General features: G+C 37.9%; 1 gene segment (V, D, J or C) and 1 further gene; both read left to right on the forward strand.

Annotated features, from left to right (window-relative positions):
• Positions 1–19,158, forward strand: part of Tcrb (T cell receptor beta chain) — a 667,076-nt gene that overhangs the window by 386,852 nt on the left and 261,066 nt on the right.
• Positions 3,229–3,843, forward strand: Trbv30 (T cell receptor beta, variable 30). The segment is given in 2 exon segments: positions 3,229–3,262; positions 3,543–3,843. Coding segments are annotated over 2 exon segments (335 nt in total).

A 19,158-nucleotide genomic window follows, 5' to 3' on the forward strand; every position in this document is an offset into this window, starting at 1 on the left:
AATTCGTTGCTTTTAATAGCTGATTAGTACTCTATTGTGTAAATGTACAACATTTTCTGTATCTATTCCTCTCTTGAGAGACATCTGGGTTCTTTCCAGCTTCTTGCTATTATAAATAAGGCTGCTATGAACATAGAGGAGCATGTGTCTTTATTACAAGTTGGAGCATCTTCTGGGTATATGCCCAGGAGTGGTATTGCTGGATCCTTTGGTAGTACTATGTCCAGTTTCTGAGGAACCGCCAGACTGATTTCCAGAGTGGTTGTACAAGCTTGCAATCCCATCAACAATGGAGGAATGTTCCTCTTTCTCTACATACTTGCCAGCATCTGCTGTCACCTGAGATTTTGATCTTAGCCATTCTGACTGGTGTGAGGTGGAATCTCAGGGTTGTTTTGATTTGCATTTCCCTGATGATTAAGGATGGAAATTTTTTTTTTTTTTTTTTTTAGGTGCTGCTCAGCCATTTGGTATTCCTCAATTGGAAATTTGTTGTTTAGTTCCGTACCACATTTTAAATAGGGTTTTTGGTTTTCTGGAGTCCAACTTCTTGACTTCTTTACATATATTGTATATTAGCCCTCTATCGGATTTAGGATTGGTGAAGATCTTTTACCATTCTATTGGTTGCCAATTTGTCTTATTGACAGTGTCCTTTGCCTTACAGAAGGTTTGCAATTTTATGAGGTCCCAGTTGTCGATTCTTGATCTTACAGCACAAGCCACTGCTGTTCTGTTCAGTAATTTTCCCCCTGTGCCCATATCTTCCCCACTTTCTCCTGTATAAATTTCAGTGTCTCTGGTTTTATGTGGAGTTCCTTGATCCACTTAGACTTGAGTTTTGTACAAGGAGATAAGAATGGATTGATTTACATTCTTCTACATGCTAACCACCAGTTGAGCCAGGGCCATTTTTTGAAAATGCAGTCTTCTTTTCACTGGATAGTTTTAGCTCCTTTGTCAAAGATCAAGTGACCATGGGTGTGTGGGTTCATTTCTGGGTCTTCAGTTCTATTCCATTCATCTACCTGTCTGTCATTGTACCAGTACCATGCAGTTTTTATCACAATTACTCTGTAGTACAGCTTGAGGTCAGGCATGGTGATTCCACCAGAGGTTCTTTTATTGTTGAGAATAGTTTTTGCTATAGTAGGTTTTTTGTTATTCCAGATGAATTTGCAAATTGCCCTTTCTAACTCTGTGAAGAATTGAGGTGCTATTTTGATGAGGATTGCATTGAGTCTGTAGATTGCTTTTGGCAAGATAGCCATTTTTGTACTATATTAATCCTGCCAATACATGAGCATGGGAGATTGTTGCATCTTCTGAGATCATCTTCGATTTCTTTTTACAGAGGCTTGAATTTCTTCTCATACAGATATTTCACTTCTTTAGTTAGAGTCACACCAAGGTATTATATTATTTGTGACAACTGTGAAGGGTGTTGCTTCCCTAATTTCTTTCTCAGCCTGTTTATCCTTTGTGTAGAGAAAGGCCACTGATTTGCTTGAGTTAATTTTATATCCAGCTATTGCAGTGAAGCTGTTTATCAGGTTTAGGAGTTCTCTGGTGGGATTTTTGGGGTTACATATGTATAGTATCATATCATCTGCAAATAGTGATATTTTGACTTCTTCCTTTCCAAAATTTAGTTCATAACAGTTTTCTTGTCCAGAGTATTTTTAATCCTCAGGATTTTTAAATTCTGTCAAGAAAAGCCTATGATTCATTTGTTCTATTTTCATTAAACATACAGGTGAACACATGTGTGATGTGAACACATAAATATATGCACACATTTGAAAATAGATGGGAGAGAGAATGAAAGACAAACTGGGAGCATACTTTTATAACAGAGTCTTGGAATCAGGGGAATAAGACAGATTAGTTTTGCACGAGTGTGTTTCTGAATTTTATATTTGCTTTAAGATGTCAAGTTTGCTATTTGCAATTGCCAGGTAGTAAGACACCGTGAACTGTAAAATGACACAATCTTTGGCTAGATTCTGTAATGATAAGTTAAGCTCTCTTATTTAGAAAACTTTCCAGTTTGTAAAATAGAGTGACAATGATGTCTAAATATCCTATCCTGGCACTGGAGTGATGGCTCAGCAGTTCAGAGCACTTGGTGCTCATGCAGAAGTCTTGGGCTTGATTCCTAGCACCCACATTGTAACTCCAGTTCAAGAGGATTTCCTCAGACCTTCTCAGGTACCAAAACATTCATGCACATCAAATAAAACAAATGATTCTGAATTTTTAAATAATTTAGCCCAAAAATAACAATGATAACTCAGAAAAATAAAAATAAAATTAACTCTGACTTTTGCCCACAAATAAACTATGTAAGTACTTATATAAGAAACTGTTAGCCGGGTGTGGTGGCGTACTCCTTTAATCCCAGCACTTGAGAGGCAGAGGCAGGTGAATTTCTAAGTTCAAGTCCAGCCTGGTCTACAGAATGAGTTCCAGGACAGTCAGGGCTACACAGAGAAACCCTGTCTCAAAAAAACAAAAAAACAAAAAAACAAAAAAAAAAAAGGATTTGCTGTATAATAATGACAAACCATAACCCTGTGGTCAAACTTGGAATGACCTGATTCATTAGTCTATACTGAACTAAATTAGAATAAAATAAATATTACTACAAATGTTCAGGGATTAAGGAAATATGCATGAAACATGCATACATATACATTTATCTATTTTTTGTTTTTATAAACAAAGCAGGCAATGAAAAGTACTTTAATGACTTTCTGAACCTAAAAGACAAAAATAAAGGAGATGACACTTATTGGAAGGATTGGACTTCAGAAATAGATGTTAGGTTAGTATTGCATGCATGTTGGGCAAAAATAAGCTCAGTTAGAGACAGCCTGATGAAGACAGCAGACAGTTAAAATTCATTAAGGCCAATATTAGATCTCATTTGTGTTTGTATACTCAAAGAGTAGCACATATGTGGTGCTTGGTAATGATGGATAGATGAATGTTGCACAGGTGGTAAGTGCATTCTGGGATGCCTTTTGAATATATGGCTCATTATAAGTGAATAGCTAAGAAGTTCCCCTAGAGGGCAACATATTTTTTTTGTTTAGTAAGAAGTCAACGTCCTACATAAAGAAATTAACAGAACCAGTGAGGAAGCAATTACACTGTGTGGAGGAAAGATAGTTGTGAATGTGATACTTTAGTGGCTTTTCCCTAGAAAGAGACCACTGCTAAAGGATGTGGACATTCCTGCTACTTCTTTGGAGCCAAGGTAGGAGCCTTGTCCTGAGCTGAGCCTTGGGTTAATGCTAATGCTGAGCTGAGGTATGCAGAAACTTTCTCTCCCCTAAAACAGAATATACTAGTTAGAGGATGAGGGAGACATCTCAGATTAGAGGGTTCTGCCAGAAACTGTTGCTAAAAGGGGAGAGTGTACTGCATGATTTGGGGAATAGAATGATTTCAGGGAAAATAAAACAGTTTTTTCTGCCTGCCGACAAGTCTGAATCCAAACTTGCTTGCCTCATGGATCTCTGTCTCTCTTAAACTAGGTTCTGTATTCAGTGTCCTCCTCTACCAAAAGCCAAACAGGGACATCTGTCAAAGTGGCACTTCACTGAAAATCCAGTGTGTGGCTGACAGTCAAGTTGTTTCGATGTTTTGGTACCAACAGTTCCAGGAACAGAGCTTGATGCTCATGGCAACTGCAAATGAAGGCTCTGAAGCCACATACGAGAGTGGATTCACCAAGGACAAGTTTCCAATCAGCCGGCCAAACCTAACATTCTCAACGTTGACAGTGAACAATGCAAGGCCTGGAGACAGCAGTATCTATTTCTGTAGTTCTAGAGACACAGTGCTGGTTGCAAGGGAGAAATCTCAGCGAGAACTCCATCTCCTTCCACTGAACTCTCCCCAGATGAGCCTGAGGTCCCTGTTGATGAACTCAGTGTGAAAACCACAGATTCGGCTGACACCTGTTCATATGTCTGTGGGCACCATGGATGTAAATGGTAGCTGTGAATAGAGAGAGAATCTTTAGGACTTACTACAGACACCAGTCACGAGAAATGAAGGGCAAATTCAGTTACTCTGTTAAGACATATAATCTGGCTTCAAGTAACAAAGTTAAAATCACCCCTTAGCTTTCATATCGGTGACATAGTCTCCTTATTATTTCTATTTTATCTCACATGATTAGGTATAGTGATGGTATATTATATTAATGTTTGTCGACTTATCTTGACCATACAGTATTCCAGATACACAATATGACACATGAATGATAGATCAGAGTAAATTTTGCAAAATTTCAGTGGCCTGCTATATTTGTGAGCTTTGGAGTATTTATTCTAAGAGGTCTGAGTCACATTGGACTCTCTCCTTTAATAACCCTCAGCACGTTATTATCACCACAAAGGAAGAGGTGCAGTACGCATTCCTTTCAACTTAATTGAGCTTGGATATGTTCCTTTGGTTGTACTATTCTTGTTTACTTGTTATATAATCTGCAAAGCTGAGGTGGTGCTTGAGAGGTCCAGCAGTGAAGCAGGCCTGTGATGAAAGGCCTGTTCCTGTTGCTTGGGCATAAGTCAGCCTGAGCCAGATCTTCTTAAGAGTCTATTGCCAGAAGCAGGCTGATTGTTGTGAGTTTGAGACTAGTCTGGTTTACATAGTTCCAAGCCAGCCATAGTATGAGTATGTCTTTAAAAAGGAAGAGGAGGAGGGGGAGGAGGGGGAAGGGAAGGGGGAGGGGGAGGGGGAGGGGGAGGAGAATATATTGCAAGACAAATGTGGTGGCACAGTCTTTATCCCAATCCCCAAGGAGCTGAAAGTATAGGAGAATTTGGACCTCAAGTCCAGTCTGTACTGAACAGAAAAACCCAGTTTCAAAAATGAAACATCTAGAAAGACAAAGAAAACGAAAAGGGCCTGTAGTTAATAGAGGGTCTTGTCAGGATTCCTTTAGCAATTATTGTCTATGAAAGGAAATTGCAGAGTAATCTGGTAATCAAGACACACGTGCTTCTTGGGCTATTTATGATTTGCCTGCCTCTTTGATGTAGAGAACTCATACCTACAAGTTATATTGAGTGTATGTCATTTATGGATAGGCATTTTAAAAGTTTGATTCTAGAAATATTTCAACGCCCTCCATTATTTCATCAATGGCTCATTGGGCACTCAAACATTCATTATTTAACTCACTGTATGGTCATATTGTTGTTGGTCTGTATACTGTATATGCAGAGATCTCTGGTGCTATGTGGCAGGAACGTTCAAGCAAAGGGGGAGAACACAAGCTCGGAGAGGGATGTGAAACCTTCTTGGTGCTGACTACTCCAGCTGCAGCCATTGCTCTGAAATGGATGGTGAGCTGCTGCGCAGAGCCAAGCTGCATGGGGTGTCGTGGTCATGTGACAGGGGCCTGGTCAGAAGCACGTGAACCTCCCACTGCCCCTTTTTGGGTTCCAGGGCTTCTAACCCAGCCCAACTTTACCTGGTACTGTTTACTACCCCACATATTGTGAACCTTTTTCATTGTCTTTTTTTTTTAATTAAATTTTTAAAGACTACAAGAAACTTTTATGGAAGACTAATGTTATTTCTATCTGGATATACATTTTTCTCATCCTTGTGTTCGGGACCTTGTTCCTTTGCGTTTTCCTTTTTCCTCTTCCTCCTCTTCCCCTTCCTCCTCCTCCTCTTCCTCCTACTCTTCTTATTTTTCATTTACTTTTGTGAGTCACCTATACTGTTGGTTATTCTTTTCACAGTGATTCTAATGAATTTAATGAGCTGTCAATTTCCAAACTATCTTAGCCACATTTAGGGCCATAATTTCTTTGATGAAGTTGCTGAACATGACATGAAACAGATATCTTACTTCATCCACTTATTTTAAAGTTGTTTTTTTTTTAATTAGCTCACTGCTAATTTTTAAAATGAAATACTTGAAATCTTCATTCATATTTGGATTTTTGAGTAGAATAAAATGTACTTATTGGGGTGCTGATATTTTAAAGATATTGTATTCATGCTTTTTAGAAGTAAATTGAGATTTTGATATTGTTATATATTTTGTGCTATGCTGAATATCTTGTTCTGACTTATTCTCTATTATGAGGTTATTCACAACTACTACTCTAATGAGAGAAAGCAACATACCAGTAACAACAACAATAACCACCACCAACACCACCACTAAACAACAACAACAACAACAACCAGAGTTTTAATTTTGTAACTCTCAACTGGAGATAGCAACTCCATCATCAATATTTGGAAAATAAAAGAACTATGATAGTTATTTAAAAACTAAGCATTTACATATTATTAGAATGAAACTACTTATAATTAAGTAATTAAAAGGAGAGAACATGGGCAAAAAGAAATAAAAAAATGAATAGAAAAGTATGTGGGATAAACATATAAGAAAAGATACTGTTGCTGGAGAGGTGGTTTATCAAGTAAGAGTGCTTGATGCTTTCTTCTCCCTCCCAAGTCAAACTGAGACATCCTCACTTACAAGGGGGGAGGGAAAGACCCAAGAGAGAAATGGGGTGGGTGATGGAGAGGGGAACATGATCAGGCATTGGATGGGAGAAAAGGACTGAAATCCCTGAGGACCAGCAGAAAGAATGGAAACAGGCAACCTCTGGAGGTAGGGTGTTGGGGGGACCCTCCAGAATGTACCAGAGACATGGGCGGTGAGAGACTTTTAGGACACAAAGGGAGGGACCTTAGATGAAATGTCCTATACTGGGAAGAGGAAACTTACGGAGTCCACCTCCAGCAGAAAGACAAGACATCAAGTGAGGGATGGGGTTGCCATCCACAGTCAAAACTCTGACCCATAATTGTTGCTGTCTGAAAGAATTATAGGGATGGAAATGGAGAGGAGCCTGAGGAAAAGAACATCCAGTGTCAGGCCCAGAGTGGGATCCAGCTCAAGGGGAAGTCCTTAGACTGGACATTATCACTGAGACTCAGGAGAACTCACAAAAAGTGAGCTATCATTACTGCCCTCCAAAAGATCCAACAAGCATCTAAAAGAGTCAGATGCAGATACTTGCACCCACTCAATGGACAGAAGCTTCTGACCACTGTGGTTGGATTAGGGGAAGGCTGAAAGAAGCTGAGGAGGAGGGCGACCTTGTAGGAGGACCAGCAGTCTCAATTAACCTGGACCCCTGAGATCTCTCAAATACTGGACCACCAAACAGGCAGCATACACCAGCTTATATGAGGCCCTCAGCACATATACAGCAGAGGACTCCTGGGGTCTGGGTTTAGTCAGAGAAGATGCATTAAATCCTCACGGTGGGGACATGCTTGTGGAGACAGGGGTACAGGCAGGACATATGGGATGTGAAACAGTCAGACAGTGGACCGGGAGGGAATAAAATCTGGAGTTTAAAATAAAAAAAAATATATATATAGCTACAAAAAAAGAAAGAAAGAAAGAAAGAAAGAAAGAAAGAAAGAAAGAAAGAAAGAAAGAAAGGAAGGAAGGAAGGAAGGAAGGAAAGAAAGAGAAAGAAAGAAAGAAAGAAAGAAAGAAAGAAAGAAAGGAAAAGAGAAGAGAAAAGGAAAGAAAAGGAAAGGAAAGGAAAGAAAAGAAAAGAAAAGAAAAGAAAAGAAAAGAAAAGAAAAGAAAAGAAAAGAAAAGAAAAGAAAAAATAGCGCTTGATGCTCTTGCAGAGGACCTATGTTTAGTTTGCAGCACCTGCATGAGGCAGCTCACAACTACCTGTAACTCCAGTTTTAGGGAACCTGTGCCCTCTTCTGGAGTCTGTGGGCACCTGCTTTCCTGAGAGAGCATAACTCATACAGGCACAGACATATACAAATAAACAGAAAGCAAAAATTTTAAGAAGAAATGATACTGATGGTGATTATAATATATATACAGAAAGACAAAGCAATCAAATGAAACATTTCTTTCTTATTGAAAATAGGATAGATCCATCTGTCAAGGATGATATTCACAGTTTACCTTGGGGTGGGGAGCAAGTGTTTATACCTACAAAGTCCAAATAAACTAAATCAGAAATGATTGTTTGAAGGCTGAGCCTCATCTTGTCTGCCCAGCCAGAAAGAATGCATGTGGAAGAGTCACATTGCTCCTATCAGAGAGCCTCATTAATGCACAACTCTTTAAAAGTCTCCGACCAGCATACCATGTATGTTTCATGTGAGGAATTTTTTAGGTACCAGTAGTTTTCATTGATCACTGTAACACTCTGGGATTGTTCAAAGAATTCAAGCAAGGCTGTTTTTCAAATGAAGCTTTAATTGATCATATGTCCTGGAATCACAGTTCTCTACTTTAGCACCCCTCACACACAACTTGTTGTAGCAAAAATCTGAGTCCTCCTCTCTCAGTAGAGTTCAGGATTTAGTTGCACTTACATATTACACTTAGCTTATCTCATTGGCCTGACAGTACTTTTCACATAGAAGGATGCTTCTCTTCATTGGAGAACAAGTATCAACCAGATTCCTATGACCATACTGATTCTCAGGATGTATTTATTAGCTATAGAAAATGGGGGACATTTGAGATTTAAAATTTTTTAAAAGTTTTCTTAGCTGATCTCCAGATGAGAGGTTTCACTAGATGCCATCTCCCAAGGTTATGCTCCAACATATATGAGCAACCTGTGCATTGCCAATAAATTACTATTATCTCCTACAGGTTTTGTGGTATATAGACCTGTCTTGTTGGTCTGATTTTATTATCAACTTAGGAAAGAATAATGAAGCCTTTTTAAAGTGAGAACCCTAAACTTCTATTTGGTAGAGTTCCACTTGAGTGCACTCAATTCCTTTTTCAACGATAGAAACAAAACTTCATTAGAAAAGTTGATTTATTACAGTTACTTCTCTTTCTTTGACTTATTTTAATATGTAAGTATATATATTTTAATTATAAGATTATTAAAATGAGAAATATTGAAATCATCCTGTTGCAATAAAATAAGATGCATAATATGAAATAATTTGGAATTGGACCTGGTAATCTAGTAGTCTTTTGTAAAGGTTATTTCATTCAAATGTTACTTTTATATTTGTAAATATATTTTACTCTATTGACCACTATAGTTCATATCTTCATGTTTTTATAAGCTAAAGCAATGGGTGATTCACATGCTTGATGACAGAATTATTAAAAAAAAAAAAGAAAACTGAGTATGTGTTTTGGTTTGTTTTTGTTATAACTTCAGGATAGAATAAGGAATCCTTCTTTAATTCCTTCTTTTCATAGTTCCTTCTTATGCAAGTGTTCATTGTATTATCATCTCCTCAATGAGGACTTCCCTGCCCACTCACCCTGAAAACTATGTCATATTCATGATTTATCCTCAATTGTAAACACCTAATCACTATTTTAAAAACAAAGAATGTATGTTTGTATGTATTGATAAATAGATAGATGAAAGGTAGATAAATTATGCTTATTTATTTTCTGAGTTCTGATTTTATATCCTCATGTGTGTATTGGCTCACAAATATACATATGTAAGCTAAATGAAAGCAAGATCCTATTCTTTTTCCTTTGTTTTTTTTTTTTCACTGTAAGCACTGAAGTCCTGAAATACACCAGAAATTCCATAAATATTTGTTAATTAAATATAACTTAAGTTCACAAAAGAACTCAAATGATATGTACTCACTGATAAGTGGATATTAGCCCAGAAACTTAGTATACCCGAGATATAAGATAGAATTTACAAAACACATGAAACTGAAGAAGAATGAAGACCAAAGTGTGGACACTTTGCCCCTTCTTAGAATTGGAAACAATCACCCATGGAAGGAGTTACAGAGACAAAGTTTGGAGCTGAGACAAAAGGATGGACCATCTAGAGACTGCCATATCCAGGGATCCATCCCATAATTAGCCTCCAAACGATGACACCATTGCATACACTAGCAAGCATTGGCCGAAAGGGCCCTGATATAGCTGTCTCTTGTGAGACTAGGCCGGGGCCTAGCAAACACAGAAGTGGATGCTCACAGTCAGCTATTGGATGAATCACAGGGCCCCCAATGGAGGAGCTAGAGAAAGTATCCAAGGAGCTAAAGAGATCTGCAACCCTGTAGGTGCAATAACATTATGAACTAACCAGTACCCCGGAGCTCTTGACTCTAGCTGCATATGTATCAAAAGATGGCCTAGTCGGCCATCACTGGAAAGAGAGGCCCATTGGACATGCAAACTTTATATGCCCCAGTACAGAGGAACGCCAGGGCCAAAAAATAGGAATGGGTGGGTAGGGAAGTGGGGGGGGGAGCGTATGGGGGACTTTTGGGATAGCATTGGAAATGTAATTGAGGAAAATACGTAATAAAAAATATTAAAAAATATATAACTTAAGTAAAGGAAAAAGTTACAAAGTAGTGGTGGATTTCTTCACATAATAAAGTAAACAAAAACCTTTACACATTATTCTGATAGAATGTTAGGCAGGCATAGGAACATAACTGTAAGCTTAGCATTATCCCTCAAGAGCTGAGGCCCAATTGTGAATATGAGTATACCTGTACTGTTAGAGATTCTGTTACCAAATCTAAAATTACAAGGTTGTTCCAAAAGGAAAGTTCTAAAAACCATTTATTTGAACAAAGCTATGAACTTGATTAAGGCTACCAATGTGTATGTACCCACTTTCCCTCTGATGACTTTCCCAAGGCTGTGAAACACAACAGATGTTATGGGTTCGGAAAAGCAAAGCTAGGAACTGGTTCAAGCATAATGATTTTAATATACAAGATTTTTCACATTGACATCATACTGGTTCCTGGGCAGGTGGACAATTCTTCTATGGGGCTTGGATATCTATACAGGATATTTCTAGTCATGTTAATCTAGAATATATACATTTATCAGCTATTTGTCTTCCAAGTGTATGACATATTATATACATCTTTTTAACAAAGTCAAGTGAAGGGAGCTACTGACTGGTTGACTTTAACATACAGTATTGTCTATGTGATATTATATGGATGAAGTATGGTAATATATATGCATTAAATGTTCATCTCATGGAAGTCACAGGTGCTTCCATAATGACAGTTCACATAGAGATCGCTCCAAGACCTACATTTAGTCTCAAATCATTAAAGAATTCCAATAAATACAGAAGGTGAGTAGAGAAATAGTGTCCGCTGTATAGATCTGAGCTTCCATCATTTCATTGTACGGCATGGTTAATCTTTAATAATCAGATCATTTTAACTGCTAGTCTTTCTTTTATAATCACACCCAAATTATAAATGGTGCCAGATAATGAGTAAAAAATGGTAATAACATCCCCTCAATAGGAAACTTTCAAATTGTTGTTGAGTTCAAAGTGGGCAACAGAAAAGGGGGTGTGAGGGCTTGTATTAGTCATACTTTTCACTGTGAATGAACACCTAATATAAGTAAGTATCTTATAAGAATGAATCATTTATTTTGGACCACAGATTTAAAATTTTGCTGGCACAGTCTGTAACTCTGTTATTTCTGTGTTGTGGATGGGCCCGGTGCTGTTCTTGTGAACCAATCCCCTAATGAATAAAGGAGCCAATCACTAGGTGAGTAGGAGGGACTTCCAGGTTGAAAGGAGGCAGAGAGGAAGCAGGAGAGAGTTAGGTCCTTTTGGACGGGACAGCGTGAGGACAAGATGTAGCTATTAGTGTCCCTGGTTTCAATGATGGATCCATTAGGATTTAGATTAAGGAGGATTTAGATTTAATAAGGCTTACGCGTTAAAATTTTAGTTGTTGTGCCCAGAGATTGAGTTACCGTTGTTTCTGAACTAAGTTTGTATTGCGCTTTTCTTCACACAGAGGCTCATCTGGGTTCAAGAGAGAAAAGTACAGCAACAAAGCATAGGTTTGCCTGGGGTGCAACAAAACGGTCGAGGGGTTCTTGAGTCGTTCTTGAGTCATGGTGTGGTAGTGACCTGCCAGTGGAAACCTAGAGAGCTGGGTGGAGATGTTTTGGGAGCTCCTGGCCAGAGAGTCTCCATGAGATAATAACAGGTCAGCCATTGCGCACCAGTGCTTGGCTGGCCAGGCCGCCAGGGCAGAGAGTTGCTGGCACAAGGGCAGAAATGTGCTGGTTCATTTTAAAAATATTTCCCGCAACACTTCTGCACCTATGGTAAGGCTGAACCTCATACATCTTGTTATAAACAGGACAAAGAGACTCAATGGTACCTAAGCAAGACACTAGTACAAGGACAATGACAGTGATGTAGTATTTCCTAAAGAGTGGTCCCATATTCTACCTACTTTTCCCAGATCACCCCTAAATAGAATGAAGGGCTGTACACAATGCCTTCCACAAGGAGTTACTGTGAGATATTTCACACAAACTATAGTGTTCTAACTTTGTCCATCAATGGCTAATGCTTATGTTTTCATTCAAGGGCATCTGGTGAATCTCAAAGTATAGTGACTATTATACAATGTTTCAAAATCTCAGAACCACTACATCCTCTGAGACTTAAGACACTCTTTTTCTAGCATAGAGCAACTATTAAAATTACTTATTTCCCACCCATTAAAGCACACTGTATATCTTCTCATTGTAAGAAAATAGGGTAGAAGTTTGAGATAAGGAAAAAAATAAATAAAACCAGACCTGGAATGCCATGCAGGAAATTTAGATCCAAGGTCAAGCATTTGGGCCTCTTGGGGCATAAAGTAGGCTGTGAGTTCTACAGGAGCTTGGGCAGCCCATTCTTTTAGGTTGTAGCCCACTTGGCCTCTCTGTTGGTCCAGCTCTACTCATTTTCTCCAGCTTCCCTCCAGATAAGAAAACTTTATATCAAAGGTTTAACCTTACAATAGGTGTAGAAGCAACAGAGCCAAGGATTGTGACATGAAGCTTCTGAATGTGTGACCCAGAATAAATGATCCTCTTTTATAAGATACTTAAATTGGGTGTCTAGTCACAGTGACATGTCTATATTCTTGGTAACTGTAACTTGCTGGGATCTTGACTGTGTCAGCTGCACCTCTGTAGCATCATATAATACCTTCTCCCAAGCTACCTACCATGGACTCTGACAATGGTACATATTGTAAGACCTCTTTTGTCTTTTGAACGTTTTGAATCAAATTCCTTGAAACTGTGAATGAAATTTCCTAGAAAGAAGGCACAAGTGATAATGAATATTCTATAGGATGATTAACTTACTAGAACTCAGCAGTGTGGAGATGTTGGAATGTTGCAGGTTCAAAGGCTAATTACAATTTCTTTCTCCACCTTTTAATAGTCATCACTGGCTCAACTGATGCCACTGAGTGATACCTTTTGCAATGTATTGACATAGTGTTCCAATAACTCAGAAGATAAGAATATCATCAGAGCATCTAAGGCTTCTATCTAAGGTTTCCCAGCTTCACAGCAACCCACAATTCTGATGTTTCCAACAATGCATTTGAATGGGGTCATGACTTCCGGGTTCCTTTGATCTGTTCCAAAAAATTCAAGAAATAGTAACTATATTAGAAGATAAAATTTGGATAACTAAGTCTGTGATCTAGACCATGGTTGCTCATATTTGGCTTTAGAATAAGCTATACATTCTCTTATTCCTTTGATAGAAAGTTTTTATTTTAATTCTATGCTTGTTCATTTCTTTGATTTGTTTGTTTGTTTGATTGGTTAATTAAATTAACAGTTAATAAAATCCAAATGTGGACTCTCCAAAATGACTTACTTGGTACTGGGAGACTCACTTATATCTGAGGCAGGTATCAGCCAGAGTATTGGTGTGAAAATATCCTTTCTGCCTCCTATGATGCAGGGTTTTGTTTTGTTTTTTTAATTATTTCTGTTTTAAAGCTCTTTTAGAGGAATTTTAATCCAGCAACATGGCTGCTCTGGCAATGAATCACATTGAAAAATATGATCTGGCTGGAATGACGGTAAGCCACACATCTTTAATCCCTATGGCTGGAATACTCCTTTAACACCTTTAATCCCAAACAATGAGGTCTAATTGATTGACTAATCAAGACAAAGTGACTAATCAAGAAAGATTTGACAGAATGAGTCAGAGATAGGTAATCCCCAACTCTCACAAGAACAGGCAGGGAAGAGAGCCTACTTAACAAGCAGTGAGGGAGGGGCAATTCAATCCAGCTCAGTTCACAGTAATTCAGTTTGGTGCAGTTCAGTTGAATGCAGTTGAGAGCAGTTTAGTTCAGAGCAGGGCAGTTGATTTCAGGGTAGTTCAATTCAGTTTATAGATTTCAGAGGCAATATTTCCAAGCAGAGCAATTCAGTCAGAAATGAAAGGAGGCCAATTTGTGTCAGTCAGCTTGGAGAGGATTTTGACCTAGAACAGCTAAGTTGAACCACCCATCTGGAGTACAGCATGAACTAGGAAGCATGAGTTTCTTCTGCAGTAAGTCTTTGAAAGCTGAAATATTCTGATCCTAGGTTCGCAGAGTGAGGCTAGACGTTAAGCCTTCAAGGTTTGGGCTTGTAGAAGATTGGATTGTGTCTTAGTCAGGGTTTCTATTCCTGCACGAACATCATGACCAAGAAGCAAGTTGGGGAGGGAAGGATTTATTCAGCTTACACTTCCATACTGCTGTTCATCACCAAGGAATTCAGGACTGGAACTCAAGCAGGTCAGGAAGCAGGAGCTGATGCAGAGGCCATGGAGGGATGTTCTTTACTGGCTTGCTTCCCCTGGCTTGCTCAACCTGCTCTCTTATAGAACCAAGACTAAAAGCCCAGAGATGGTGCCACCCACAAGGGGCCTTTCCCCCTAGATTTCTAATTGAGAAAATAACTTGCAGTTGGATCTCATGAAGGCATTTCCTCAACTGAAGCTCCTTTCTCTGTGATAACTCCAGCTGTGTCAAATTGATACAAAACTAGCCAGCACAGATTGTATGGAGACTAGAACCTTCCACGCCAAGGCCCAGAGGTAAATGGAAACACTTGGGCTCAGCTCAAGCTGACTATTTCCACCGCTTTAGTAGGGCTTTCACCTAATCACTTTATCTAAGAAAATAAAAGTGGTATGACATTTAGATTTACAAGCTATTCCTTGACTTGACGAATGATCCCTTTGTTTATTCTGAGCTTGTTTTTAGAGTGTTAAGTATATTTTGGATTGCTTTCAAAGTATTTGGCTTAAGATATCCATTTTATTTCTTTCCTTTGAAAGCAGTTTGGTTTATGACTATTCAGTTCATGAAGATTCTAGCATTCAGTCTCTTTTTCTCTAGAGATTCCTCCACTATTCAATTGAAAAAGAATAAAATGTTTGGGAAAATGTATTTGGAATTATAGATAGCTTTATTTTGGTAAGTATGTTATTCACCTTGTACTTTTTCAAAAATTTGAAATTCTAAATAGAGATAATGTGGCTTTGTGTCTCCCCCTAAGAAGTGGCATTTATTATCTGTTAACTTGCTTATTTTGTACTCTTAACTGGACATACTAGGCAAGAGAATAAAAATAATTTTACATATGATCAGTTTGCTTTAGTTGGAATCTAATAACATCTGGGAAAAAAACCTGATAAATTGGCAATTTACATATTAGTAAGATCTCTAGAAATAGCTAAGTTAAAGATTTTTTAAAATAATCAGAAACATAATTTAAATTTTAAATTCTATGTTAGAATTAAAGATACATTCTAATAAACCTGACTACCCTAAAGCTACTAATTATCTAAATTCTGCATTAAAGGAAATTATGTTTAGTTATTCTAGGATTATATCTAGCAGAAAAGATATCTCATGATATACTAAGATGTTCCATTTTTAAAGGCCACTCTGCCTTTTAATGTCCATACACATTCTTGAGTATATCTTGCTTTCTCCTAGAATGTCTCTCTTCTAACCCTTCTTCTTAAATGTATGTTAAAACATTTTTAATAAAATCCCCAACTTGGTTTCAAACTGGCTAAGTGTAATTTACTCTGTCAAGTACTAGTCTGGCCCTAGTCAAGATCAATAAAATATTATGGGAACTCATTTGACTGCCAATGGTTACATTATACAACTACATCTTCATTCCTTACATCAGCATAGCAGTCATCTAAGAAGCTTCAGCCAGCAGCTGGTGGAAACAGATGCAGAAACCCCACCCAAACAATAGGCAAAGCTGAGGAAGTTTTATGGGTAGAAGAGTTGGGGGCAGAGTTTAGGGACATGGAGAGGTCAGGACACAACAAAAATCTAGAGAGTCAACTAACCAGGTCCCATGTGGGCTTATAGAGACTGAACCATCAAAAAAGAACATGCCTTTAATCCAAGCACTTGGGAGGCAGAGGCAGGTGGATTTCTGAGTTCAAGGCCAGCCTGATCTACAAAGTGAGTTCCAGGACAGCCAGGGCTATACAGAGAAACCCTGTGGATCTCCTAATAATTGAAGCTGAGGCTGTCTTTGATTCTGTTGCCTGCCTTTGGATACCATTTCTCTAGCAGGGCTGCCTTTTGGGGCCTCAGTGGAAAGGATGTGATTAATTCTGCTGCAAGTTGATGTACAATGGAGGGTTGATGCCTATGAAGGTCTTTCCCTTATCTGATGAGACAGGTTTTCTATTCTCAATATCATCTATATTTGATATGTACATATAAAATCATATGAAATTTTACTCTTTCTTTTATTTTTGTCCTTGATGGATTTTTATAACTCTTCCACTTTTCTTCAAGCCCATATGTCATGTCTTCTCCTTGATCTATTCTGTTAGTGAGACTTTCCATGGAGTTTTGTATTTGAATTATGAGTTTTTTTCCCTTAAAAATTTCAGGTTGGATTTTTCTTCACTATTTTTAATCTATTTTTTTTTCAATTCAGATTTTATTATCTTACATCCATTTTTTCTCTCTACTTAGTTGTTTGCACTCTTAGGTAAGTATGCTGAGGTATACTTTCCCCAGTATTATTTGTGGAGGAAGCTATCTTTCCTAAAGTATGTGTTTTGGGCACAATTCTAAAGATCAATTAGCTGTAGCTATGTCATTTTAAGGAAAGCCCTCTATTCTATTAAATTGTTCTACATATGTAAGTTTTGTTGACAGTGCAGGTTTTTGGATGGGTTTTGTAATGCTGCCTGTTTTTTCCTTTCTGCTCAGTATTACATTGACCACTCAAGCTTAATGTGTATTTTGGTTTTGTTTAATTTAGTTCTGTGAAGAATGTCATTAGAATTTTGAGGCAGATTAAATTATCATGTCCATGGATTTAGTACAGGATCATATCACCTTTAAAAAGTAATAATTTTGCTTTTTACTTTACTTTTTCTATCTGTTGAGTATATAGACTGCACTAATTGGACTTAGTGAGTTATCAAAAGAAAAGCATAATGTTGGGAGAGAAGCATGTTGTGGGAAATGGATATGTTATCATAGTGATATGGGATTGGATATGATGATATTGCCTTGAATAAATGTATGAAATTCTCAAGAATTAGGAAAAGATATTTTTGTTTTTCATTATATTTGAGGTTATATTCAAATATTTCTCCTTTCCAATTCTCCTAAAAATTTATTTTCTATCCTTTCACGCTGTATGCATTCATATATGTATATATAGATATATGCATATATTCATGTATATTCCCAAATATAATGTTACTTTTTACTTTTCTGTATGTTTTAGGGCTGGCTATTTGGCACTTGACAGTCTGTAGGTATGCTTGCTGTGCTCCTCCCTGGCCAAGACAACCTCTCTCCCTTCCAGTTTTCCTCAGTTCTTGCATAGGCTTCCCTCTTCATGGGTGTTTTCCTATTTACTTTGGCATGTCCACTGTTGTCATACTTGTTCCACTAATTTTTGGACAGTTGTGTTGATAGATAAGACTTTGTAGTTATAGGTTCTAATGTTACTAGAAGAGAAAATCTCACAGCAAACTCTCAGATCCAGTGACTCTTATAGTCTATTTACCCTGTCCTCTGCAATATTCTGTGAGCCTTAGATATGGGAGTATTTTTTAGGTGTAGCTACTCGGACTGGCCTTCACAACTCTCTATTTTAATTGAGTGTGATTTTCTGTAGAAGTTAATGTCTGTTGCAAAAAGATTTTTTTTTTTTTTGATGAGGGATGAAGAGTATACTTATTTGTGGGCATAAATAGAAAAACTATTTTTAACTTGAATATGCCACAAGAAACACTCCCCTCTGTAGCAACATAATGGAAAACAAGCCCAGCTTTTAGAGGAATGGTTCAGGTATCAGCTCCACATTTCCCCCTAAGCAGCTATGAAGAAGTCACTTCCTTTCTGAGATACAGATTGATCATATCTGAAAATGAGGTAACAGTATGACTGATCTCCCTCTTTCATGCAACAGAAGCAGGTAATAGAAAAGAACATGCCAACCAGAAAGCTCATGTCGGAGCATGCCAGCCTAGAGTATGGCTAACATGCTCAATGCTTACAAATTAGATATTGCATATGCATTAAAAAAACCTTTTTTTCACTTGTATAGCTCACTGGATCTGTATGAAAAGCAAAGGGATAGAATAAATACAGGTTCATAAAAGACTATAATCTACAGTGTTAAATATATACATAGAAATAAATCATTATTTCCAAATTTTAAATACAATGATTTGAAAATGACAAGCATTAAATTGGGATTAGGAAAATGTTTTACAGGAAAACACAAAGGAATTTGAATATTAGAATGAGTAGTATTGGGTATAGCACGGACCTTCAAATGGAAAGTAAATGTCTGGTTCCCTGAATCTATCATACTCATCTCAGTTTAGTGTTCATACACAACTGACAATACAGCAACTGGTATATCTTAAGCAGTGACCTCTGGAGACTGTGCTGAGGTCAGTGACAAAGAGTTCATCAATGTATCCCAGAGTTGTGCTGTTGACAATGTAGGTTAAGAAAAAAGTCAAGAGACATTTAGAGACCTCCTGACCACAATGCCAAGCAATGCAGGTAGGAAAAGATGACCTGCCTGTAGCCTAACTGCTCAGGTAGGCCATAGAAACACAAAGGCCTGCCTATCACCAAGCAGGAAAGCTCAGTAAGGCAGAGATATTGAGAGATACACCCACTGCCATGCTAAGAGGCACAGGCTGGGAGAGATGCCCAAAGACCTGCCTGACACCATTTTGCTCTGGAAGGCCATAGATACATAGAAGACTACCTGGCACTGTGCTACACAGGCTGGCTGTA

The sequence above is a fragment of the Mus musculus genome, chromosome 6, assembly GCF_000001635.26.
Source record: "Mus musculus strain C57BL/6J chromosome 6, GRCm38.p6 C57BL/6J".
Classification (NCBI taxonomy): Eukaryota; Metazoa; Chordata; class Mammalia; order Rodentia; family Muridae; genus Mus; species Mus musculus.